The following is a 23462-nucleotide window of genomic DNA, read 5'->3' as shown; positions in this document are numbered from 1 at the left end:
TATGACGATTAGCATTTCAGGGACTTCGTGGGGGTTCATTTTAAATACTGGACTTGGGTGGTTTTTTGAATCATATACAAAGACAACAATGTTTGAATGAGATTACCACTAGTATGATAATACAAAATAAAGCACACAGGTATATATAATGTTGATAAGCATACTGCCACATAAACCACACACTTTTCTTGATTTAAGCCCTTACTATTGGTGTTCTATTGGAGATCATAGTTGCTCTAGACAACGAACCGCTGATTCCAATAAGGTGCATGTCTGGGTAGGGTGTAAGGTCACTCTCCAGCAATGAATGTGTTACAAGTGAACTTTTAACACATACTGGATTTCAATCAATGTGTTACAAGACTTAAATCCTGGACTTGGGTGATGCTCAAAAGACATAGAGGATGAATTTGTGTTGTTCTTTCATACATATAACAGGCCTATGTATAGCAACAATTTCCTATGTTTAACTCAATTTCGCCAAAGTATTGACTTGGGTGGGTTTTGTATTCATATATTCATTATTGCTTCGACTACTTCTTCGCGAGTTGGGGGTTCAGTGATAATAGGAAGATCTTCAACAGCTGGTGCAGGAAGTTGAAGTTCTAAAGCTGATGTGCCACTGTCGTTGTGAATAAAAGAAAGCAAGAAACAGCAAAGTAAGAAAGTAAGAAACATAATAAAACAAAAAGGCATAAATAACCAAGAAAAAATAAGTAATTGCAAGTATAGTAAAATGACGTCCCATCCCACATCCATTTTGCCCACAAATGAATGACACTTCACAAAATCTATAGCCCATAAACCACCGATAAAGCCCATTTCCTAGATAAAGTTGTTATTTTACAAAGTTATCATTGAGGAATGTTCGATATTCATGTGTTCTCATTTTCTATCTTTGAAGTAGCCAAACCGCCTTCGTGGACATTGTGAAAAACGGGTGCATTTCTTTAAAGATAATTATCATTAAAAGTTGTGAGCCGATTGAAATATTTGCTTCGATTTATTAAAGCAAACGATTAAAGGTTTCTTCACCTACCAAAATATATTTGATCAATTTTTCTTAAATAGGAGAAAAGCAGGGCGCAATGAAGGTTCTGTTTTTTCTGGGACACCCTGTATGAGTATTCCTAATTATATACATCTGTCTGTCTATCTCCCGATTAAATATAATTTTATAATAAATACAGGTTTGGTTTTGCAACATGGAATAACAATTAGCAGTGCAGTGTGTATTATTACCATACCAACCAATTTTATACGGCAATGATATGTGACAACAACGAAATGATCGTGAAATCGCAAGTTGGTGGTATAGTCGCAGTTGGTAGTTTCGAGACATCCTGGCTGACTGAGTGGTAGCAGTTCACAACTAATCAACATGATCAATTTACTTTTTATATAAACCCAGAGAGGTTTTCATATCTTATAGATAAGCAGTGCTTCACAGCTCACAGCAGGCAATGATGTTTCCATGGAAGCTAAAGAAGAAACGGATGCTTTTCATGGTGCTGCTTCTAATTGCTGGAACCTTTTGTTTTCTCAACTCGCCTTTAGGTAAATTAGCTCAGCGGAATTTACGATATATAATTCTTAATTGCTAGATTACAGAACAAACCAAAACTAAAAAAAAAACAAAAGCACATTACACATTAGGTGGAGGCGCACTATTTAGCGTTATTATTTTCCACCCGACTTACCCGCGGGAAAATCAATAGAATAACTAGATGAGTAGTGGTTTTGCGACTACAAAGACAGCTTTTTTTTATCTTTGACCCTCGAGATGGACACACACATTTTTTACCAACCCAAAGGCACTGGCTAATGTCAATGCATGTGTGTCACCCTGCTATGTTGTTTGTGGCAGAAGCAGTATTTTTAAGGCATTTTGTCTCGGACCAGAAGTGACCCCTTAATGACATCATCATCATCATCATCATCATCATCAGTCGGCTGCGGACTACAAGCTTTCTCCAACTGTTGCGATCTTGGGCAAGCGAAACAATTTTGTTTGGCTGCAGCATCCCTTCAGTATCTCCCAGGAGGTGCTGTACATACTGTAAGTACAGTGTCCGCGGCCGTCCCGGTTTCCTCTTCCCATGTGGTGGAATATAAAGGGCATATTCTTTCACAGGCTCGTCATCTTCAAGACGCAGTATATGGCCGAAAAATTTGAGTTGATGAATCTTGACTCTGGCAACCAGTGGAGTGGTGTTGGTCAGATTGTAGATGGTTTCATTTGGGATCCGATCCACACGCTTGATGCTTAACATGACTCTGTAGCAAGATGTTGCAAAGGCATTGATCTTGTTTTCCATGTCCTTGGTGATTACCCATGACTCGCACCCGTACAGAAGGATAGTGACACAAGTTGTCTCAAACAGCTTGATTTTTGTTCCGATTGGCAGGGATGGGCTTCTCCAAAGGCGTTCCAGTTTCCAGAAAGCGGCCCAGGCTAGTGCTTTTCATCTTTTTAGGTCTCCAACACTAGAGCCCATCTTGGAACCCAAGTACTTGAAGTCTGTATCATGGTTGATGGTACTACCATAGACTTCAAGTGCTGGCTGGGCGTTACAGTTTGCAGTCATATATTCTGTCTTAGGTGCACTGATGACAAGGCCTAGATCTGCTGCTGCTGTTGCAGTCCTAGTAAGCTGTGACTGGGCCCGGGCTATAGAAGATTCCAACAGGGCAATATCATCAGCAAAATCAAGGTCATTCAGCATCTTAGCAGGATACCTGCTTGACCGACGTGGGTAGGTAATTCCAGCGTCAATTCCAGAAGTTGATTTCTTCAGGAGGTAGTCTACCAGGATAATGAACAGGAATGGTGCCAACACATCACTCGTCATGGAGTCAACAGAGACTTGCTTGTAGTTTTCGTAATCATTGAGTTGCATGGAATTATTTTAGTCCAGTCCCAGCAGCTTTACGGGTGATCACAATGTTTCAGCTTATTTCTGGACACACAGCAGCCGAGATCTACCAATATGCAGTAGTTCGCCTCTGATCTGGAACATGTTGGCCAGTGTTGGAAGGTTGACCAATGATGACATGTTCAACACCAGCCTATTGACCGTTGGGAAGTACATCTTCCTCTTCCGCTCTTTGGCCCATGATGAAAATTCGGAGCCATTGAGATATGAAGAGAATCACTACGTCCTTGTCCCCTTAGAGTACTCAAGAAAACAAAGATGGAGCTTGATGTTCATGGCAAGAGACCTTGGAACTGAACTAGCCCTACCAGAAAAACGGCACCCGATCTTACCGCACTGTTCTCCAGCAGTTTAAGGACAAAGTCCGGCCGGAACATAACTCACAAGTGCTCTTGAAAGACCTGGTATTAAACCTAACCTAACAAATGCCACAAACACCAAGATATGAGTAACTAAAAGGGGAAAGAACAGAGCAATATCTCATCATGATTGTGTCGCTGACTGCACTGTCTACATCGTTGCAGTAGCAAAAACAAATGGCCAAGACATTTGAACATACTGGCCGTTGAACCTGATGGTTTCCTCCGCCCTAAAGCTGGCATGTTCAACAACTGAGCTAGGGAGGTAGAGGGAGCTCATTCCCTCACTCTGGTAAAATAACAGCCCGCACCTGTGACATTTGCCCCCAAATTTGTACACACCCTAGAGACACTGACTAATTCCAATGCATGTGTGCCTGTGGCGCCACCCTGCTATATTGCTTGTGGTAGAAGAAGCATTTTTAATGTATTTGGTCTGCCAGAAGTGACCTCTTACTGACCTCTATTAACACCCTAGAGACTAATGCCAATGCATTTGTGGAAGTGGCGATAACCTTCTATGTTGTTTGTGGTATAGAAGACGCATTTTGAATGTATTTTGTCTTGGACCAGAAGTGACCTCTTAATGACCTTTGACCCCAAATCTTTGAACACCCTGGAGACACTGGCTAACGTTACATAGGGCGCCTCCGCCTAATGAATCAGTTAGACTATTGCAGTAATTGCTAACTTTATGGTACTAAAGCTTTCATATACATTCATGAGGAAGACTCCTTAAACAAGTCAGTCCTATTTTTCCGGGGGGGGGGGGGTAATAACTCAGTCCAGTCCACTACATCATGGCCTAATGTGTTTAAGGCATGACACCTGTTACTAAACAGTCAAATATGATTGCCCCAGGCCAATGTCCCTTTCTGGAAAGCTGGACTGTACAAAGTCATCTGATATAATCCCATCTTGGGGACTGATATAATCCCATCTTGGGGACAGGGAAATAATTACTTTGGGAAATGAAGTAGTAGTAGAATGGTTAAAACGTAATGGGACAGGTAACGCAATGGGTTCTAATTGCATTATACATTTTAAATTATTTCTTGATCATTTACCACATATCATTCATATCTATGTTGCTTTACTTTCTAGATAAAGCAATCATTGCAAAGAGACCACACAAAGTCATCGAGCATATACGTAACCATGAATGGACATTGATAACTTCCAATAAGACGAGGCATAAAACCAACTCAACTGTAAATCTAAAGGCGAAACCATTAAGAGTTATAATAGTGACTCAAATGAGATCCGGATCCTCTTTTACTGGAGAGCTTTTTAATCACAATGACGATTTCTTTTATCTGTTTGAGCCGCTCTCTGATTTGGCACCAAAGTTTTTGGGAAACGGAACAACGGAAAATATTCATACCTATATTGAGCGCCCACTGGTCGATCTTATTCAATGCAATTTTAAAGACCTCCCGGGAATGTGGTGGAATATTAATGGTTTCACCGCATTACATCAATGTGCATACAGCAGACAAATACAAGCTACGCCGCTATGTAACCTCAGTAAACCAATCAAAAATTCTGTGTCTCTAAGCAAAAAAGAAAATCCTATTCACATTCTGGAAAACCTCTGCTACGGTAAAAAGCATGTGGCATTGAAAGTCATCAAATTGGAAAATATCAACTATCTGGAAAATATATTCAAAAATGTATCTATGGATGTCAAAATCATTCATCTAGTTCGGGATCCACGAGGAACATTTAATTCTAGAAATAAGTTATGTGACATCCTTCCTCATGAGAAATACTGCCGTAACGTATCTTATTGTTGTGCGCGACTTGAACGAAATACAAACATTTGGTTAGACACACCTATGTGGCTACAAAACAAGTATATGTTGATAAGATATGAAGATCTTGCGATGGAACCACTGCTCTATGCTGAGAAAATTTACAACTTTCTAAACATTCAGCTGCCAAACTCTGTTAGAGATTGGATCAATGGACACACCCAAAGTAATTATGGCGATGAATGGTCACACACACGGAATTCCAGTCAAGTAGCCACTAGATGGAGGAATGAGCTTAGCCTAAGCAGCGTTTTGGACATACAGTCGCGATGTCAACTAGTTATGAATAGACTTGGGTATAAAACTGTGACAACTGAAGAAATGTTGCGAAATTGGAATTATTCTGTATTAGAGCCTTTGAAATCTTAAAATACGCAACATATGAACTACCTGTTCTATCTAGTGTTGCAAATTAAGGGGGATTCGTTTATTTTAAGTTCGTACTACTCCAGGGCACTATTTCATTTAGTTGCTCTGAAGATGACACTCGCTAGAAGCACTCGCTAGAGTTCCAAAATTACAGCCCTCTAAAAAGTACTTCTCTGGGGAAAGATTAAATCTTACTCATTGTAACCGATCTATAGAGTACCAAGTAATTTCAAATCGTAGTGTATCCCTATGTTTCTAATGTGGCCATTAGCATTTACTACTCCATAAAAGTTCACTTTTAAGTTTTGCATTCAAGCTACCAATTTTGACCATTGCTGATACATGGTAAATCAAGTTTAAAATAGGAAATACGAGCGACACTCAAATATGACAATTTAAAAAAGGTCAAAGTGCAATGTCCCCTGAACTAAACTTTTGCACAAAATGCTACCACTTGTCAACCTATTGTATAAGACATTTTAAGGGGGTAGGGCCTACTACACCCATGTCATAAATTTGTGACTATTTTTGCATTTTTCCTCAAAAAATAATTACACAATAGTAACAAAAGTTATTTATATTATTGGGGCAAGGAATCCAATTACTACACTGAAATTTCAGTGACTCAAGACAAGCGGTTCCGTATATATGATAGGAAATGAGTTACACCCTAGCGGTACCTTATTTCGGATCATACATAACGAATCGCTTACCTTGGGTCACTGAAATTCCAGTGTAGTAATAATTGGATTCCTTGCCCCAATAATATATATAACTTTTGTTACCAGTGTGTGATTAGTTTTGAGAAAAATGCAAAAATAGACACCAATTTATCGAGGGGTGTAGTACCCCCTTAAGCAGTTTAGAGTAACACTGTTTTATTCCAGAGGGGTGTTGTGTTTAACAGAAGTACCATTTAGAAAAGTCATATGGTGTGCCAAATCAATCAACATGAAAAAATCAAATGAAGCGGAGTTGGGATTCGCACCGATGATCTGTCTTTCTTTCATTTACTGTATAGATATTCTAGCCAGGATCTGTACATTATAGTTTTATTTAAAAAAAAGTGGAAGTGGAACCAATTTTGTGGCCATGTATGATGCTAATAATAATGTTTTACTGTATATGCCCCACACGACTTCCGTTTTTCATTGGAGCAAGTTTAGCGCATTTCGGGTTTCAAGCAAAAAAACTGAGTGAGAAGAATTTTATCAAAAGATTTTTTTCGTACATTTTGTCTTACAAAATAGGCAATTCTTAAATCATATGAAAACTATCTCCTGTAGGCCTAGCCAGTGCAAACGTACATAATTTTCAAAATCTGATCGACTCTACACTGATCTGACATTACTATTATTATTTTGCGATTTGAGAAATAATGTTCAAAAAACAAAACAAAAACAAAAACAAAAACCGCATTTTGCATTTTGGTTTTCAGACAACTTACAGAAAACAAACTTGTTGTTTGTGTCTAGCTTAACCCCATGAGAACTACCTGCCGATTGGCCAAAATGAATACTGTGTCCAATTATGAATCAATTTAAGTGGATATTAATAAGATCATCTGCAACATTAATGCTAGTTTGACCATAGATAGTTAAACCCCGGGGTTAAACCCTAGTCATAATTGGCAATTAAAAGGAACGTTTCAAGTTATCAACCAATCCGAAATGCTGTTAGATTGATAAAGGTTCTATAATCTTACTTTAACACAGGTTCCACAGTTCGAATATTAATATATATATAAAAAAGGGTTATTTAGACCAAAAATGTAGACTTTTAAGCAGCAATTTTAAGGAACAATTTTAGCGCACTTTGTGTTTTATTTGAAAATCCAGAAAAAAATTAAGACAAAAAACATGACAGCATTTAAAGAAAAAAAATGAAATTCCACATATTTTTACAAGCATTATGAAATCACTTATGGAAATAAATAAATTCACATATCCAATAAAAATCTATCTTTAATTAATAAGTTTCGTATCTAACGTACTCTCCCTGATTTATCATTTTATTGATATGTACCAATACTGACTCTAAAAATAAAACATAAATTTCACAAAATTAAGCAAATTTACTGTATAAACTGTATAAACACACTCATATTGACACGTACTATCGCGAACCTCGTGAACACACAGGTGCTAATAATAACCTTCTCCGCCTACATGTACTCTGTAATATTGTAAGCATCGGCAAAAAATACACATAATTTGCCATTTTTTGTATTATTTGATTGATCGATTGTGAATCATTATACTCTTTATTGTTACAGGCAACAGTTGTTTGAAATTAACCCATTCCCATTTTAAACACGTTACACGGTAATTTGCTGAAAAAACAGAATTTGTGAATAATTTTGTTGCATTTTGACGATTCAATTTTAGAAAAAAAAGCGGTCCTGGGGTAGCCCGACGTGGACCTAAAAAAGGAGGTCATCGGGTATGACTTTTGAAGAAAAAAATGGATCATCGGGTATATAAGCTTATATTCGACTTCAAAAGAGGGCCTTAACAGGCATCATCAGTCGCCTGCAAGCTTACTCAAGATATTGCGATCTTGGGCAAGCGAAACAATTTTGTTTGGCTGCAGCATTCCTTCAGTATCTCCCAAGAGGTGCTGTACATACTGTAAGTTCAGTGTGGCGGCCGTCCCGGATTTCTCTTCCCATGTGGTGGAATATAAAGGGCATATTCTTTCACAGACTCGTCGTCTTCAAGACGCAGTATATGGACGAGAAATTTGAGTTGATGAATCTTGACTCTGGCAACCAGTAAAGTGGTGTTGGTCAAATTGTAGATGGTTTCATTTGGAATCCGATCCAAACGCTTGATGTTTAACATGACTCTGTAGCAAGATTTTGCAAAGGCGTTGATCTTGTTTTCCATGTCCTTGGTGATTACCAATGACTCACACCCATACAGAAAGACAGTAACACAAGTTGTCTCAATAACTTAAATAACGAAATAACTTCAAAAAAAATTATCAGACAAGAAAAACATAGAACAGTGACGGTACATTGTTATGAGTCGTACTTGACTCAAGGCCAAAATCACCTTTTACCCGAACTCACACGAATGCACAACACAAATACACTGTTTGATTTTAATTGAAAACAAAGTATGCTTGGTACATATAGCAACAATTACAATAAAATCACACAATCAGTTTTATTCTATCGGTACTTAACCAGCGGTCTTCTTGTTGGTGATTCTAGAGTTCTTGCAATATTCTGGACGACTGATGTAATATATCCTTATTCACTTGTCCTGCGAAAATCAGCGAAGTCCAGTGTACACTTGCGTTTATAAATATCCTGCGTATGAAATCCTCACACGAAAATGATGCTGCTTGCTCCTATTACTTGTCTTCTTGCGCTGCTTTCTTCACAATATATCTCCTTGCGCTGCTTTCTCCAATAATGGTGTTTCTTTCACCAATCACTCTTTTTCCAGGGAACAGGTTTCTTTAACACAGCTCCGCTGTTCTTTGACAGATGCGTGGCCTTCACAAACCCAGCAAACTCCAGCAATTCGACAGAAGAACCTTAATCCTTTGATGAGGAAGAGCACATTTGTTTGCTCGCTATCTCCTTCGTTGCTGTATTAAAATAGCTCAATTATTGGCTCTATAAACTGCTTAAAATGTACTTCTTTTTTGAAGCACGAAGACCATCACACACATGTGGAGTTTCTCAATCTCCCATGGCATTCTGTAAAGTCCAAACAAAAGCCTCAAGCTTTTATATCAGTACTCATGCAAAAACCCATCATCTATTAATAAACCATTACTTCAATCACATTTTCACAACATTGCTGCAATCTTGGGATTTCCCAAGATTAATTATACACTTCCTGGTTTTTTTTTTTCTGATGGTGCAATAATGAACTGGGGATTTCCAAGTTCCAAACATAGCTCTGACTTTGTTTACAATAATTTGGGGGGAATTCCAAAATGACTTACCACACCATTATCTTGCAATTACAAGGGGCTTCTCCATCTCATGAAATACTTTCAGCTTGTAAACAAAGTTAAATAATTAAATTAAATCAAATTACTCAGGGCACATCACAACATTCACACATCAATTGATGTTACTCAGTGCATACGTGGTATTTTTTTTTATTTGGGGTGAAAGGTCATTAAGGGGTCACTTCCGGTCTGAGTCTAAGAAACTTTCAAAATGAACCATCTGCAACAAATTAAATGGCAAAGTGATGCCGCGTGCACACATGCCTAACATTAGCCAATGTCTATGGGGGTGTTCATATGTTTTGGGGTCAGAGGTCATAAAGGGCTCACAACACGGCTGTGTTAGTGGTCTTAGACCACAGATATATCTAGTTGTTGTTTTTTATCTTGTCAGATGTATCAGATGTATTTTATGGGCTTGTGTGAATTCGTATGAGCTAATGCCACTATAATGACAAAAATAATAATTTATTATGAACGTAGAGTATATACAGCATTGATTTACTGATGAACGCGAAACTTTAATTTCGCTGTTGCACTACTCTAGCCTATACGCAAAAATAAAATGCGGACATTGGTGTGAAAATTGATTCTAGGCAGTGTCATCGTTACATGTAAGTGATAGACAAATTTTAGAATAATACTATGTAATTTAAAAGTATGAATGTTTCTATTTCCTTTCAATTGCTAGCTGGAGGCGTAATATTAGCGTAGTGGTATCCTCGCTTTCTACAGGGTGTACAGAAGCCTTACTGTGCCCTCTTTTTCTCCTATTTCTGAAACCTTTATTCATTAGCTTTGATAAACTAAAACAATTGTTTCAATCGGAACTTTGAAGATATTATGCCCTTTTTTAAGAAATGTGCCCGTTATTTACACTGTCCACGGATGAGGTTTGGCTACATCGAAGAGTGGTTGGGATTGGTCATACTGTTGACTGGCCTGCAAGATTTCCCGACCTCAAACCACTTAGTGGGGACCACCAGCTAGCTTCCAAGATCTTCGCAACCGTATTACTGCTGCACCTTGTAAGGTAGGTAACCATGATTGATGAAACCTGCATTCGTCAAGGAGGCAACCAGGTAGAGGGCAGATCAGCACAGTAAACTCGCTTCAGAAGAACCCAAGACAAACCAAAGAGCCCTATGTAGGGCTACCTTTTATTCCAAATACAGAAACGACTTATAATGTGAATAAAAGAAAGCAAAGTAACAGCAAAGAAACAGCAAAGTATTAAGAAGTGAGAAACATAATGAAACAAAAAGGCATAAATAATCAAGAAAAAATACAGGGTGTCCAATAATGATCTTTACCGTGAAAGTTGAATATTTTTAGGTATGAAGGGCATTATTATTGATAGTGTTATTTTAAATTCCAAGATTAACATATATCTAGTTTTCTTAGGAATTTTAGATTTTAGAAATTGGACGTTTCTAATAAAAATTACATGATATTGGGTAAAAAATGGTGAATTCCAAGTTTTGACAAAACAACCTATTTTGAAAACATGTCAACACAAAGTTATTTCGAAAATGTTATGCAGGTATATTTGTTGTGTTCTGTTCATACTTCTACTAGATATTTAATCTGTTTATTATTTGTGATGTTACGAAGCAATCCTTGTGTGGAATAAAGGATTTGTCACGCTTGAGTGACTTAATAATATTATTTTTGGTGGCAGTTTTGAAGATGATTAAGTGTATGAGGTTCATCAGTTGAAATGCCGGCAGAGATGGATTTTATGCCATAAAGGTATAGGTGTAGGGGCAAACTTGGATTGCTCCCCTATTGATGCACAAGATGGTACTAAATAATACAATGATCAATCTTCGATGCATGACTCGGAACCAACAACAAAAAATGACATAGCATCACAAATCCAAGGACACACTTAAGCTGAAACGTATCTTGATGATGTTTATTATGTTATGATGATCTTCACTTGCTATTCTTCTTCTAGTTCGTGTCACAAATAATAATCATGATGGTTCAGATAAAGATTAATTGTGTCTTTACCGAGAGCTTCTACACAACAGTAATCAAAAAACAAGATGGCAGCCTCCAGTGGCTAAACATGTGAAAGCTAGCTATGGGCGCACAACACTAAAACAAACATGCCATAGGAATGCAATGATTAAGGATGCACAACACTTAAACAAACTTTAATTTTGGTAAATGGCATCAACATTCCAGCGCCTAATTGTGTGCTAAGTTATGAGATCAAAAAACCTTTATCTGTGATTCACTTGTGTGATAAAGAACTTGTATCAATGCTAATGATTAAAAAAAAACATTTCAAAAAATCAAAGTGATTAAATCCAAAAGGAAAAATAAACTGAGTTTTGGACTAGACTAATTCCAATCAGGCGTCTACACTTCGCATGTACTTTGTTATGCTTCGTAGTGACGACTGATTATCTTACAGCCAATATCATGACGGACTTCTGAAAAATATTCAATGCAACTTTGGTTGTGCGCGGTAGCGCGACTGACTAGCGGCGCCCGTGTACCGCGTCGCTGTATCGCGCCGCTGTGATAAGATCGCGCTCTGAACTTCTAAAAACAACAAACTCGGTCAAAAGGTCAATTTGGACACAACTGCGCACGCTCTATGCCACAGGAATCCTGTTGCAAAATCCGTCACTTTTTTTTTCCACATAGTTTTCTCAGTCGTCAATCCAGACGGTTGACGACTGAGGGCAGCAGTCTAGTTTTGGACATTTTAAAATGATTTTAGCTTCACATGATTGAACTAATAGCTGCGTTTTACAAGATAGATGATGCTGCACTCAAGAGATAACTGCCCATGCCAACCAAAATTACTTGAAACAAAACAAAACAAAAGCCCAGACAACAGGCACATTTTGGTGAGATTGGAAAAGCCAACTGAACGCATGGGAGATACTGTTTAAGTGCAACATGATCACAACATATCAACATGAACAAAACAATGTTTAATTTGTAAACTAGAAATGCAGTCTGTTGCTGTCCTTTCAATCAAAGTACATAACTCCTAGCATACGAATATCTTGTTTGGTACACCTTGTAAGTGAGAAACACAACTTGATATAATATGACTGCCTGTGCACAACCATAGCAGCCATGAACCAAATTGCAAATTCAGTCAATCCAGGTTATAGTCAAAACAACAGATGCTGAAAGGATGCATTTACTTGCAAAGTACGTGTAGAAGGGAATACACAATTACAAACTTGAGTGAAATTATTTCAGACCTCGATCATGCATACCCTTTGATAAATAGCAGAGCAACAATTTCAAAAGAAATCAAAATTGAGCATTATCGAGATTCCAAAATACACGCACAGAACATTACTTTCAAATGTGTATCCCAAATATGGATTACATGTAGATCACAGTACACAACAAAATAATTGTGCACACATTATAAGCAGTAGAATACGATGTAGAATCTTGCAAATTAAAACTCCATGAGCTTGTGGTGTACCAAACTTTAATAAACTTGCTAATGATGCACACTGGTTCCATCGGTACAAATTGCATGCAGTGGATTCTTCTTTACCAAATCAAATTCATGCAGCCTTCGCTTCTGTATTACAGGTAGGTTCATCCGTCATCACACCTGGTGGGTCTCATGATGAATTTGACAGTTTACATCAGTTGTTCCGTAGCGAAGCAAGGTGTCAGCTTGCCTTTCGTGGCAATTTAACGTAAACTGATGTTTAGTATTATTTTATCAGCTGTTCCGTAGCTTAGCCTCCAGACTAAGTGGCAAATTAGCTCAGCTGATACTTGAGGTACTGTCCATATTCACCAACTGTTCCGATGCTTAGCCTCCAGTCTAAGTGGCAATTTAACTTAAGTTGATGGTTGCAGTATAATCGATTCAACTGTTCCGATGCTCATGTAGCCCTGCTACATGAGTGGCAAATTAACGTTAGTTGAATCTTTTTGGTTATAACAGTTTCAGTGACTTGTTGTTATAACACTATTAGTTCTTTAGTTCTTTACAAGTCCTGGTTTCAATGTTCGTCGTGGTCTTGCTTCTGGAGTACTTTTCACTGATGCAGTTTCATTGTTGGCAGCACTGGATGTGGTTTTAGGCTTGGTACTTGGGTTACCCAATGCTGGTGCTGGTAGATGAGCTGAAGTAGAATCTTTCTTCACTCCTATATCTTGATCTGGGACTCCTGATTCCAACAGCAAACACAGTTTATCAATGGGTCTGGTGAGAATTTGTCCTAGTTTTCACTCGCACACGTCGAACCAGTCCATCACTTGCAGGGAGAGTTTCAATCACCCTTCCTTGAGGCCATACGTTTCTGGGAGTAGATTCATTTACAACCATGACGACATCTCCCACCTTGGCATTTCGCTGTGGGTGAATCCACTTTTGTCTTCGCTGTAACCATGGTAACTGAGGAAGGTATTCTTTGATCCATCTGCGCCAAAACAGGTCTGCCAGATACTGGACTTGCCTCCACCGACGCTTGGCATTACTGACTCAGCTTTCCTGCAGCGGCTGGTGGTAAGATCATGTCACTCTTTAGTTGAAGAAGGTGATTTGGTGTAAGTAGCTCTAAATCGGATACTTCTCCAGAAACACTGGTGAATGGTCGGCTGTTAACTATGGCTTCTATCTCACACAGTAATGTATGAAGAGAGTCATCTGTTCGTATATGTTCCTTTATAAAGAGCACATCACCTTCCTGATTGTCCGTATTTGACGTTCCCAGATGCCTCCATGGTGACTTCCTGCTGGTGGATTAAAGGTCCACTCAATCTCTCTTTGCAGAAAGTAGTCATGGATTCTGTCTTGATTCCAAGCGGCAATTTCTCGGCGTAACTCTCTTTCTGCCCCTTGGCTAGTTGCTTCATGGACGTCATGTAAAATTAACATTGAAATGTGGGACTTCTTTGGTATGATTGATGGAAATTTTGTCTTTTCTGGTAGAGCTGACTTAGCCAGTAGATCACCTACTCTGATGACTCCATCTTCTATAAATGGATGTAGAGAGGACTTGCTTTCTTAATTTTAATCATTACTTCTCAATTGCAGCTCTTTTAGTGTCTTATTTTCTTCTGGATATGCCTTGGTTTGGACATATACAATTACAGCTCTTTCTGCTTCTTGCATGTCAGCAACATTAAGCATAATCTGCAATATTGCCATGCTCTTCATTCTCATCATTCTTTCTACCATCATCATCTCCGTTATCAACTCTATCATCATCCCTATCATCATCTCTATCACGACAGATCTTGCGGAGATGTTTCTTGACTCTGAAGATCCATGCAACACAACGACAAAGTTGATACCATGAGGAGAGTCGTGTAAGTAGTTTCTCCATTGCTTCTTCTGTCAACGCTGTGTTGACTTCTAATTTCTTTTTAACTTCTGGATCATCAGCTAGCTCTTCAGCACTATTTGCAATGGTAGTCTTCGGCCACTGGTTTTCTGCTTTGTGTAAGAAATCTGGACCATCAGTCCACCTTCTATTTTATGAGGAAGCAATCAACGGCTAAGTCCCTTAAGAGTTATCTGCAGGGTTTGAGCTGGTTCTTACATACTTCCATTGGTGTGGCTGGGAGCCATCCCTAATCAATGCGACTCGATTAGGTACAAAGGTGTGAAATCGGGCGGTGTTATTGTTAATATACTTGATCACGGTCTAACTATCAGTCCAGATGTATGTGCTTTCGATCTTCAACTGTAGTTCCTTTTGCAACATGTTGTTGACCTTTACTGCAGTTAACTCTAGGCGAGGTATAGTTATGATCTTCAACTCTTGCCTTGGCTGTCAGAAGAGTAAGATGCCCTTGACCCATCTCATTAACGAATCGTAAGTATTAAACTCACTAAACCATATCCCTTCTGACTTGCATCGCAGAAGTGGTGCATCTGAACCTAACTTTCAAATTCCTTGGGCTTGAAACATTTTTCGATGGTGAAATCTGACAATGTCGGTACTTCATCAAGCCATCTTTCCCAACGGGTCAGAAGCTCACTAGGAATAGGCTCATCCCTACCAAGCTGCAGCTTGCTTAAGTTCTGCAATATTTGTTTTGCTGGCAGGATTGCTGGAGCAACAAATCCTAGGGGGTCATAGATGGAGCTTACAGTTGCTAGGATGCCTCTTCTGGTAGGAGGTCTCTCTTTCACTTTAATATGGAAGCCAAACCTGTCGGTTTTTTGGTGACCATAGCAACCCCAGCACCTTTTCTGATGGTAATTCTTCATTCTTCAAATCTAGTGTCTTTGTAGTCTCAGCTCTATCGTCTTCAGGGACTGACTGCAACACCTCACTGGAGTTACTCAACCACTTTGTTAACTTGAAACCTCTATCCTTGCACAAACTGGTGAGATCACTGACAAATTGAATAGCTTTGCTTTCACTTTCGATAGATTTGAGGTAGTCATCGACATAGAAACTACCATCAATGTACCAGATGTTGCTGCTTCTGACCATGTGAGTGTTGCTAACGCCATCAATCAACACTTAGTCAGTTTTTCTAATTCACAGCAGCCATTGAAGTTGAATGATCTCCTGCATATCTACCTAGTCCTGTGCCACCGCCTATGGTTCAACCATGGGAGATCTACCATGATCTTAGTAAGTTGTCCGCTTCCAAAGCAGGGGGTCCTGATGATATCCCACCACGGCTTCTTAAAGAGTATGCATATGAGTTGAGCCAGCCGGTTGCAAATATAATCAATGCATCCCTTAAACAAAGTATTGTTCCTACCCAGTGGAAGGAAGCCAATGTCATCCCAATCTCCAAGCAAGCTCCGCCTTCAATCGACAAGTTGCGTCCAATTTCTCTAACTTCGTGCCTTGCGAAAGTCGCTGAAGGAAGACTTTGCAAATGGATTGTGGATGCCATTCAGCCCCATGTAGACCAAAGACAGTTTGGAAACCAGAAGGGATTGTCTACCACCCACTGCCTTGTTGATGTCTATCACCACTTGATGTCAGGGGCCGATAAATTAAAAAATGTTTTTTCAAAGGCTTTCGATTGAATTGACCATAAGATCACAGTCACAAAGCTTCTCAAGCTTGGTGTTTCTCCTTCCCTTGTGCAGTGGGTGGTGGACTTCCTTTCTGGGAGGAAACAAAGAGTGAAGTACAAAGACACTTACTCTGAGTGGATAGAATTACATGGTGGTGTACCTCAGGGCACTATCATTGGCCCTATTGCCTTTTTAGGCATGATCAATGATGCGCTCACTGAGTTTGATGACAACAGAATGAAGGTTTGGAAGTATGTTGACGACCTTACAATAGGCGAAAATAGAGCCATTGATGATGTCACTGAGGTACAGAAGTGTTTGGAATCTGTCCATGAGTGGTCTGTCAGTAACAAACTTAAGTTGAATCCAAGTAAATGCCAAGCCATGAGTGTGTACTTTGGTAAAAACAATCCCCCGGATGTTGATCTACGCATCTCTGAGCACTCCCTGGCAGTAGTCCAGAAAGTCAAGTTGCTGGGAGTTGTCATCCAAAATGATTTGAAATGGCAAGGCCTGGTAGACAATATGCATTCCAAAGCTAATGGAAAAATGTTCATGTTACGCAAATTTAAAGAAGCAGGTCTCAATGCAAGTGAAATCCTCTCTGTCTACAAAGGTTATATGAGACCAGTGTTAGAGTATGCAGCCCCCTTATGGCATGCAGGTCTCGCTCAGAGCCAGGAGGACCGTCTGGAGAGAATTCAGAAACGTGTATGTAAGCTGCTCCTTGGAAAGGAGTATAAATCTTACTCAGACTCCCTTGCAACTCTGGATCTTGAGCCTCTACATTCCCGTAGACTGCAGATTTGCAAGAAGTTTGCCTCCAAAGCACATGCATCTGAAAAATTCTCCAGATGGTTCCCTGCCACTGACTATTCATCCTCAATGACCCTAAGAAAGCCCCCCAAAGTCAAGAGTTACAGGTGGAAAACCAAAAGATTCAAGGAAAGCCCAGTTCCATACATGGCTGAACTCCTGAATCATGCTTAGTGTTCTCCTGTTCATCTAGTGATTTGGTTTGAATCATTGTTTTGTGCGAATGGATGGATGGGAGGAGCTGGTGTGATTTGGTAGTCCAAGCCCTTTAGTGCAATTCCGCAATTCCCTCTCCTGTCATATTGTCATATTATCATATCTTTTTATTATGCCGTCACATTGATATTCTATTTGGTTGAGTTTTTGTGCAATGGTAAGTGTGGGAGTGCATCAGTGGATGTTGGTGGGTGTGTATGGGTATGGGAGGGGGGTGTGGGGGTGTGTGTGCAGGGATGTGTTTGAGATATGGTGTTGGTGAGTTCGGTTGAGTATGAGCTATAGCTATTTATTATTTCTTTGTTTGTACCTTTTAAAATTTTCATTGAGTATGTATTGTGCAATAATTCAAGGTTTTTTTATGTATTTTTTATTATTTGCATTTCTTTATATAAATTTGATTGTAATTATTGTAATTCACCATGCAATTCAGCCATTTTGGCTGCTATTTGAGTGTTTTTAATAAATATACCTGAAATATAATATAGAAGTTGGACAGCACTGTGTTGCATACTTCTTCGCTGTATTTCTCCTTACAATCATCAGCGGTCTTTCTCAGTGCGAAATTCGCACATGAAGATGACGAAGTTGCACCAAACAAATCCACATTCATCCTATATTCCTTCAGAGGCAGGCTCAGCTCAACATAGGGCCATCATAGAAATATTACTAAGTCTCTGTCTTGTTCTGGTACACGCACTTGATGGTACATTGCCTTTATATATGCTACAACTCCAACAAGGTGCTCTCTAAACCTCGTCAACACACCTACAAAGTTGCTTGTCACGTCGGGTCCTTTTAAAATTTGTAAGTTTAAGGACTGGCCCATGTACTTCGCGGCACAATCAAATACAACTCGCAACTTGGGTGAAACACCCCATGGTGAGGAACATACCACACCTTGCCATCCTTTATATTGTATGCATATTTGGGCACTTCTTCTGCATAATCATTTTTAAACATATCATTCATAAATGCAGTGTATTGGTCGTTGAAACCCGAGTCTCTGTCTCTTCAGATGGCATGTCCGCAATTCGGCTTGATGTATATTGTTCGGCAATTTCATGTCATCATCTTTGAGCGGGAAACCTACTTGGTAGTGCCCATCTACATACTTGATTGATGCTTCCACTCTGTTTAGGAATTGTCTTTCACTCACGCTTCTCTCGGGTTTGTCATCAATGATTCGCTCATTGTACAGTTTCTCTATTTGCTGGTCAATAGTGTCATGTGCTTTAATTCTGTGGATGACTGATGTCCTTTTGTGTTCTTTGTTTTTGACACCATACACTGTCCATCCGAGTCTAGTTTGGCAGGCGAAAGGTCCTTCACCTTGGCTGTTTACTACATGTATTGGCCCAAATGCTTTAGGCACATTATTTCCTATGAGAAGACCAATATGGCATTGAGATTTATCACTTAATCTTCCAAGCTTAACTTCTTCCATATATGGAATTGCATCAATATCATCCTGGTTGATAATGTCAGCCAAGTCACCAGGGATCTTATCTTGTGTGTATGCCTTTGGAAGAGAGATGATATTATTTCTGTCCATGTCAGAAACTTCTAAATCTTGGATGATCTCACTGTCTACTATGATATCATCTGTTATGGTCTCAATTTCCAACTTAGTTTTCTTGCCTTTAACATGTAGTTCCGTTTACAGCCTTTTAGAACAGAATACATCATCAATGCCATTGTCGAGGTAGGCGTAAGTTTCTACAGACATTCTGGAAACTCTTGAGTAGACTATGACTGGTATAATTGTGGGATATGATTCACTAGATTTAGCTCCGGTGCCTGTAAGCCCACATGTCTGATTAGCAACTTCATCAGACTTCTGTGTCTCTTCCTGTTTTACATGTAGCACTGTTGGATGGCGCTTTTTACATGTCTTGCAGGTAAGCTGGTATTTGCAGATTTTACTGTAATGTGTTGCTTTCTTTAGGCAGCCAAAACAAACTCCCAACTCTCTCAAATACTTCAACCGGTCACTTATAGGTTTTTCTTTTAATTTGTTACACATTTCCAAGGTGTGATCTTTACCCTTACAATGTGTACAAGGCTTGTCGGCTCCTGGGCTACTTGTCGACAAATTTGGCCTAGCTCCTAGACTATAAGACAGTACATTTGGCCTGGCTCCTGGACTATTTGATGTCACACTTGCCGATACAGCTTCTGTGTTTGTTGCTAGATTTCTTCTAGCTTTATAAGTCTGATAGTTTGGCTTTTTTACCCTTTCTTCCTTCTTAGTACTATCTTCCTTCTCCGTCACACTTCTACCGTAGGCAGCATTTGTTGCGATTCTAGCCTGTTTTCTAGGAAGGAGGCGAAGTCTTCAAATGTTACCAGGCTGTGTCTTTTTTCTTCTATATGATCTACTTGTCTCCTCCATCTGTCTCTTATACTATATGGTAACTTCATCATCAACATTGTAATGTTTGCTGTTCTTTGCAACTCATTAGTATAGCCCAGGCTGGTCATGGTATTTTTGCATTCCAACAAACATAATGACAAATCTTGTAGCCCTGAACTATCACCTTTCACATTCGGCCACTGCCTCATCTATCTTGGCTAAGTAAGCTTCTGCGATCTTGTGCTTGTTACCATATTTCCTTTCCAACAGCCTTTTCGCTTCCAGGTACCCAACCTCATCATCCATGTGAATACAACTTTTCACTAAACTGTTGGCGTCACCTCTTGTGTACTGTTCAAGATAGTACAGACGGTCTCTGTTGCTTTTGCTTTTATTTTCAATTACAAATTCAAAAGCTCTTATGAATGTAGTATACTGAAGTGGGTCCCCAGTAAATGGCTGAAGTGTGCGTTTTGGCAAACTCGCTTGCTTGTGTTGTTCTACCAGTAGCCTTGAAAGGTTTTCTTGATTACGAGCCAAATCTTCTATGTTATTGGTATCTTCTTATTTCACTTATTTGGTTCACTTGTTACATGTTGCTGTGGCAGGATGACTTGTTTTTTCTTCACTGCAGGGTCTGGTGACAAATTTACTCTGTGACCGTATTTTACTGATGAAGGCTCTTCATGTTCATACTGTTCACTGTACTGTTCTTGACCATACTGACGATACTGTTCATCAATATTTTCATATTTAGTGGCTGACAAATAATGTGGGGGTATTCTGTCCCTTGTACTTTCTGACTCTACAGGTGCTGCTGCTGGGAACAAGACTTCACTTTGTGGTGGAAAGTTGACTTGCATAACTTGACTGGTTGTTAACATGCTTCTTGGTTGAACTTGTTGACCTAAATCAGTATGTACTTTACCATCAGTAGTCATACCCACTGCAGGCTGCTCTTTTGCAGGTCCAAACTCCATGTGTGTATTTTGGTCTTGCCCTTGGATTTAGATCTATAGCACCAATTGTATCTGCCATTGTCGAGGTAGGCGTAAGTTTCTACAGACATTCTGGAAACTCTTGAGTAGACCATGTCTGGTATAATTGTGGGATATGATTCACTATAATTATTTAACTCCGGCGCCTGTAAGCCCACATGTCTGATTAGTAACTTCATCAGACTTCTGTGTCTCTTCCTGTTTTACATGTAGCACTGTTGGATGGCGCTTTTTACATGTCTTGCAGGTAAGCTTCTATTTGCAGATTTTACTGTAATGTGTTGCTTTCTTTAGGCAGCCAAAACAAACTCCCAACTCTTCAACCGGTCACTTAGAGGCTTTTCTTTTAATTTGTTACACATTTCCAAAGTGTGATCTTTACCCTTACAATGTGTACAAGGCTTGTCGGCTCCTGGGCTACTTGTCGACAAATTTGGCCTGGCTCCTGGACTATAAGACAGTACATTTGGCCTGGCTCCTGGACTATTTGATGTCACACTTGCTGATACAGCTTCTGTGTTTGTTGCTAGATTTCTTCTAGCTTTATTAAGTCTGATAGTTTGGGTTTTTTACCCTTTCTTCCTTCTTAGTACTATCTTCCTTCTCCGTCACACTTCTACCGTAGGCAGCATTTGTTGCGATTCTAGCTGTTTTTCTAGGAAGGAGGTGAAGTCTTCAAATGTTACCAGGCTGTTTCTTTCTTCTTCTATATAATCTGCTTGTCTCATCCATCTGTCTCTCATACTATATGGTAACTTCATCATCAACATTCTAATGTTTGCTGTACTTTGCAACTCATTAGTATAGCCCAGGCTGGTCATGGTATTTTTGCATTCCAACAAAAATAATACCAAATCTTGTAGCCCTGAACTATCACCTTTCACATTCGGCAACTACCTCATCTTGGCTAAGTAAGCTTCTGTGTTCTTGTGCTTGTTACCATATTTCCTTTCCAACAACCTTTTCGCTTCCAGGTACCCAACCTCATCATCCACGTGAATACAACTTTTCACTAAACTGTTGGCGTCACCTCTTGTGTACTGTTCAAGATAGTACAGACAGTCTCTGTTGCTTTTGCTTTTATTTTCAATTACAAATTCAAAAGCTCTTATGAATGTAGTATACTGAAGTGGGTCCCCAGTATTTTGGCAAACTCGCTTGCTTGTGTTGTTCTACCAGTAGCCTTGTAAGGTTTTCGTGATTACGAGCCAAATCTTCTATGTTATTGGTATCTTCTTCTTTCACTTAATTTGGTTCACTTGTTATATGTTGCCGTGGCAACATAGCTTGTTTTTTCTTCACTGCAGGCTCTTGTGATAATGTTACTCTATGACCGTATTTCACTGATGAAGGCCCTTCATACTCATACTGTTCACTGTACTGTTCTTGACCATACTGACGATACTGTTCATCAATATTTTCATATTTAGTGGCTGACAAATAATGTGGGGGTATTCTGTCCCCTGTACTTTCTGCCTCCACAGGTGCTGCTGCGGGGAACAAGACTTCACTTTGTGGTGGAAAGTTGATTTGCATAACTTGTCTGGTGTTAAAACCTACTTCTTGGTTGAATTTGTTGACCTATATCAGTAGTCATACCCACTGCTGGCTGCTCTTTTGCAGGTCCCAACTCCATATGTGTGTATTTTGGTCTTGCCCTTGGATTTAGACCTACAGCACCATGTATCTTGTTTAGCTATGAACTTGCCATCAATTTCTTGACTTTCTCTGGTGTTGTGGTTCAACCACTGCCTCACTGATGTGTTTCTATCTGATTGAGCTTCTGTGAGGTCATCAAGCACCGATTTTGGCCTACTTCTTATTACTCTGGGATTTATGTTCATAATCATCCAATACATCTATTTTGGCTTGCTGAACGTTTAATTCGGTCTTCATTTCCAACCTCTCTTTTTGTTGTTGTTCTTGCCCTGGCTTGGATATTGAATTCCTCACTTTCTAAAGCTTGTTTTTCCTTCAATGCTTTGGCTCGACATTCTAGCTCCACCTTTCGTGTTGCCGCTTGTAATAATGCATATTCTGTACTTTTAGATAATGCATGACTTTTATGACTCGACATGATGTCTTCGATAGTACCGAAACGAACGAATTAACGAAACGACGCCGATGCAAGCAACATTCTACAATATAATGCACAGTCAGCTGGGCGGCGGTGATAAGGCATCCATATGTTATGATGATTTGTCCTGTAAATTACACAAATGCAGTTTTCCTCCACTTTCAGTAATATCAATGTCACGCCGAAACGAATCAAGCCGTTTCCATGAAAGTCGCAGAATAAGTAAAAGACATGTGTGCCATTGTATTGCACTTATCAAAATTAGATACACTGTTGACAATAATATTTATTTCAAACACGGTATAGGTCATTCTGGGACACCCTGTAAGTAATTGCAAGTACAGCAAAAAGACGTCCCATCCCACATCCATTTTGCCCATATATTAATGATACTTAACAAATTCCATAGCCCATAAGCCCGAAGCCCATAGAAAAAGTTGTTATTTCATAAAGTTCTCATTGAGGATTGTTCGATATTCATGCATATTAAGTGTTCTCCTTTTCTATCTTAAAGTATATTGTAGCCAAACCTCCTCCGTGGACAGAGTTAAAAACGGT

The 23462-nt window shown here is 39.3% G+C and overlaps 1 protein-coding gene across 1 annotated transcript; it reads left to right on the top strand.

Annotated features, from left to right (window-relative positions):
* Positions 1-1384: 1384 nt before the first annotated feature.
* On the top strand, positions 1385-6029 carry LOC140135906 (carbohydrate sulfotransferase 1-like). The gene is made up of 2 exons (XM_072157578.1): positions 1385-1557; positions 4400-6029. The coding sequence occupies exons 1-2, from the start codon at positions 1464-1466 to the stop codon at positions 5476-5478; spliced, it is 1173 nt and encodes a 390-aa protein (XP_072013679.1). The 5' UTR covers positions 1385-1463; the 3' UTR covers positions 5479-6029.
* The last annotated feature ends 17433 nt before the right edge of the window (positions 6030-23462 follow it).

This window comes from Amphiura filiformis, chromosome 2 (genome assembly GCF_039555335.1).
Source record: "Amphiura filiformis chromosome 2, Afil_fr2py, whole genome shotgun sequence".
In the NCBI taxonomy this organism is placed as follows: Eukaryota; Metazoa; Echinodermata; class Ophiuroidea; order Amphilepidida; family Amphiuridae; genus Amphiura; species Amphiura filiformis.
The sequence above is the reverse complement of the archived record's forward strand: the minus strand, read 5'-3'. Positions and strand labels throughout refer to the sequence as shown.